Source organism: Callionymus lyra, chromosome 15 (genome assembly GCF_982586985.1).
Source record: "Callionymus lyra chromosome 15, fCalLyr1.hap1.1, whole genome shotgun sequence".
In the NCBI taxonomy this organism is placed as follows: Eukaryota; Metazoa; Chordata; class Actinopteri; order Syngnathiformes; family Callionymidae; genus Callionymus; species Callionymus lyra.
This window is the reverse complement of record NC_141832.1, coordinates 5,688,274-5,692,481: the sequence shown is the minus strand read 5'-3', so window position 1 is coordinate 5,692,481 and position 4,208 is coordinate 5,688,274. Positions and strand designations below refer to the sequence as shown.

At 44.5% G+C, this 4,208-nt stretch overlaps 1 protein-coding gene across 1 annotated transcript; it reads left to right on the top strand.

The window, feature by feature from the left end:
* Positions 1-363: 363 nt before the first annotated feature.
* On the top strand, positions 364-2,554 carry LOC148064632 (GTPase IMAP family member 4-like). The gene is made up of 3 exons (XM_087809735.1): positions 364-462; positions 882-1,813; positions 2,432-2,554. Exons 2-3 carry the CDS (start codon positions 893-895, stop codon positions 2,552-2,554), a joined length of 1,044 nt encoding a protein of 347 aa, XP_087665861.1. The 5' UTR covers positions 364-462; positions 882-892.
* Positions 2,555-4,208: the final 1,654 nt, after the last annotated feature.

Below are 4,208 nucleotides of genomic sequence, written 5' to 3'. Positions count from 1 at the left end.
ACAACATTGTTCGTCCGCAATACGAGGTACTACTATCAGACGGACCTCCTCTCCAGGACCCCTCAATAGACCTCGCCAGGGAGGCTGAAGAACGCCTTGTTAAACAGAGGGGTGATCACCCCACAACATCCAAGGCCCTCAGTAAGTAAAGGCGGATCTCATCCACGCCCTCAACCCCGACACTGAGAAGTATATTAACTATTTACTGATGTTATATTAAAAAACATACCGTTTTAAAAAGTTTGTCTGTCTTCCCTTGTCAATCAAATATTAATGCATCATGTCGTCTTAGGTGTGTTTACCTGTGACATCAAATTTGAATAACAGAGGCTTAGAATGAAAGCAAAACCATTTTTCTACTCAGCCTTGCTTGCGCCTGAACTCCTCGTTGACGTTTAGAGTCCAGAGAAATAAAAGGACTTGGAGAAAAGACCTGACAGACGATTGATTGAAACCGATCTGGTGAGAAAAGTCGTTTTTATTCTAATATAGTTTGTTGCATTTCTGTGTTCATCAAAATAAAAATCGGAGACGTAAACAATATCTGAACGTCACATTAAAGGTTTGTTCACGTACGTACGTTAATGTCCTGCTGTTGTCAAATGAAATATGAAATACTACATGAAATACTGTTATCTGTAAAAATGTAAAGGTTAAATAAAATGAACATATTGGAAAAAAAACTATTTCAATAAAGTTTTACCTTACATTACACATTAAAGAAAATCAAAATCAGTTGAAACTTTTTACGTTTATTTAGATTTGACTCGTAGGATAAAGTTTGGTAAAGACAGGTCAGTGATTAGTCACAGGACTGACATGATGTCACGACCAAAGAATTTTGTAACAATGAAAACAAACTTGTTTGGTTGGATCTGCAGGTGTGTTCAAGATGGCAGCAGAACTCCGCCTCGTCCTTTTTGGCATGACTGGATCTGGCAAGAGTTCGTCTGGGAACACCATCCTGGGCCAAAAGAAGTTTCAGTCAGGCTGCAGCGACACTTCTGTCACCAGATGTTGCCAGCTGGAGAGTGCTGAACTGACTTGGGAAGAGGAAGCTGAAGACAGCAGTAGCCAGGGGGCGACGATGAGCTCTGTGCGGAAAGTTTCAGTGATTGATGTGCCTGGTTTTGGGGATACCACCTTCACTGAGGACGAAGTTCGGACGGAGATCGCCAAAAGTGTGACTCTGTCAGCTCCTGGTCCACACGCCTTTGTTCTGGTGGTGCCTGTCGGCCGTTACACTGATCACCAGAACCAGGCCATCAGTGCGATGACGGAGATGTTTGGAGATGAAGCTGTCCGTCATCACACACTGGTCCTGTTCACCAAAGGTGATGGTCTGGAGGACAAGAGCATAGAAACCTTCCTCAGAAAGGCGCCTGACACCCTTAAAGATCTGGTTAGCCGGTGTGGAGGGAGGTTCCATGTCTTCAATAACAAAGACAGAAGTTCTGAGCAGGTGAAGAAGCTCCTGGAGAAGGTGGATCGCATGGTGGACATGAGTCCGACAGGGTTTTACACCAACGATATGTTCAAGGCGGCTGAGACCGCGATCAGAGAGGAGGAGCAGCGGATGAAGCGTCAAGATGAAGAGGAGAAGGAAGGAGGAGCCACCAGGGCCAGAAAACGAGCATCAGCTGTGAAGCGACAGTCAAAGTCTGGTGACTCGGTGAGTGGAGAAAAGATGAAAAGTCCTCAGACCACGTTCAGGATGGAAGCAGCGAAAGCAGAGTCTGTGCTGAACCAAATCAAAATCATGGTACCTGCTTTAGCAGTTGGTCTGGTGCTTGGGGCTGTAACTGGGGGCCTAGTCGGAGCTGCTATAAAAACCACTGCAATTATTCCAATGGCAGCAGTAGGTGCAGTTGTGGGTGGCTTGGGGGGACCATTGCCGCCATAGGGGCCAACAGTCCGGGGGAGGCCGCCAGACAGGCTTTCACAGATGTCTTAGCTGTTGGAATTGATGTTATCAAGGAGGTTAAAAAATGTCCTAATCGATCAGAAAAAGAGTCTCATGACAAGAAAAATAATAAGAAATAGAAATATGAGAAGGTCTGACTGAGAGCACAGCATACATTATCTTGAAATATCCACAAGTATGAATTTAAAAAAAATCAAACTACTTCATGAATGTTGTGATGTAACTGTCACGTATAGATCCACAGGTGACCTTGAGAACTTCCTGGACCACATGATCCCACATTTGTCTCTTTCTCTTGCTGCACTTTTCTATGTTTACTCGAATCACAAACATATGTAAACCAGAAATAATCGTCCAATAAAAATCATGAATTCTCCTCAGAACTGTCTGGATTTGTCTATTCAAACAATATTTTATTGTCATTTTTATATTTCTCTACATGAATAAATGTTAGAAAAGTGTTTCCTCTTGCTACGTCTTCTTCTTCTTATCTTGTCGTGGGGTCAGGATCTTCCGCAGGAAGGTCCAGACTTTTCTCTCCCCTTTGACATGGACCAGCTCTTTCAGGGGGACAGCAAGGTGTTGCTAGACCAGCTGAACATCTCACCCTTGTCCAGGAGAACATCCTGAACTAACTCCTCTCAACATGGAGGAGAGGCAGCTTTGATCCGATTCTTTCCCAGAGGACGTTCTTGTCTCTCTATAGCCAACAGAGAGTAGAGAAACCCTGCAGAGAAAATTAATTGAGCTGCTTGTATCTGCCATTTTGCTCTTCGGGTCACATACCCACCACTCGTCACCTTAGGTGAGGGTAGAGATGTAGATCCACCAGTTTACAGAGAGCTTTGTCTTTTGGCTTAGCTCACTTTTTAGGACAACAGAACGGGCTCCCCCTGGACACTTTAACTCATTGTGCTGTGGCAGGATCTCATACCCCAACTCGGAGAGGGGCCCCAGCTCATTCATCTGAGAACCATGGACTCAGATTCAAGAGGTTCTGATTTTCAGGTCGCAAACAGGAACTGAAGGTCATGACCTGATGAAGTCAACAGTACAACATCATCTGCAAAAATCAGTGACCCCATCCTTAGAAGCGACATACTGACCCCCTGTACGCCCTGGCTCGTCTAGAAATGTTGTCCATGAAAGTTATGAATAGAATCTGGGATTAAGGACAGTCCTGCTGGATTTCAACCATAACTGGAAGCAAGTCTGACTATGTCAGCTACGCAGACCACGCTCTGCAACTGCTGGTGCAGGGAACAGTCAGCACTTATTAGGGTATCTGATACCCCACACTGCTGGAGCACCCTACAGGACTCCCCGTGGGACATGATTAAATTGGTTCCCAGATCCACTAAACATGTAGACAGGTTGTGCAAACATCTACACACCCTAAAGCACCGTGCCGAGGTTATGAGGTCATTTACAGTTCCACGCGCAAAACAACATTGTTTGTCCGCAATACGAGGTACGACTATCAGACGGACCTCCTCTCCAGGACCCATCAATAGACCTCGCCAGGGAGGCTGAAGATCCCCTTGTTAAACAGAGGGGTGATCACCCCACAACATCCAAGGCCCTCAGTAAGTAAAGGCGGATCCCATCAACGCCCTCAACCTCAGAAGTATATGAATATTTACTGATGTTATATTAAATAACATACAGTTTAAAATAGTTAATCTGTCTTCCCTTGTCAATAAAATATTAATGCATCATGTCGTTGTAGGGGTTTTCTGTTCCGAGGAACACCGACCCTCCCCAGTCTCATACGTGGTGGTGGATAAGAAAGACAGACACAGTATTGAGTTCATGAGAAAAAATACTCTTTTAGTGAATTATGCAGAAGTCAGAGACAAACTTACGTGAACACGGCGCTAGCAAGCAGAGAGATTTATCGCAGACGTCTTCAAAAGCCAGAATGCAAAGATCTCACAAAAGGTGGTCTTTTATAGTATGAATATATTCAGGTTAACGCCTCTAGTCAATTGTACATGTAGGATTGGTCAGTAACTGTAAACACTTGATTCTAAGATGGCCGCCGCACGTGGCCGTCGTGGAAACTTACCAAAGGTTGTTGTCTTCTAGAGTCTGTTCCCAGTGACTTCCAGTGTGAGTTCTCACACAGGTGTCCACAGACTTGCTGGGAGTCTGGGATTGTTTAATCTTTCTCAGTGTGTGAAAGGTGTGTTAAGTGTAGATGATTGATTACAGTAAAGTTGTCATATCTTTACAACGTCCAGGTTTTAGGCGTGGTTACCTGTGACGTCAAATTTGAATAACA

Excerpts from the sequence above, each read along its gene's own strand:
- LOC148064632 (XM_087809735.1), top strand. The coding sequence starts at position 893 with ATGGCAGCAGAACTCCGCCTCGTCCTTTTTGGCATGACTGGATCTGGC. Across the intron at positions 1,814-2,431 it reads GGGCTGTAACTGGGGGCCTA|GATCTTCCGCAGGAAGGTCC; the intron begins GTCGGAGCTGCT and ends TCGTGGGGTCAG.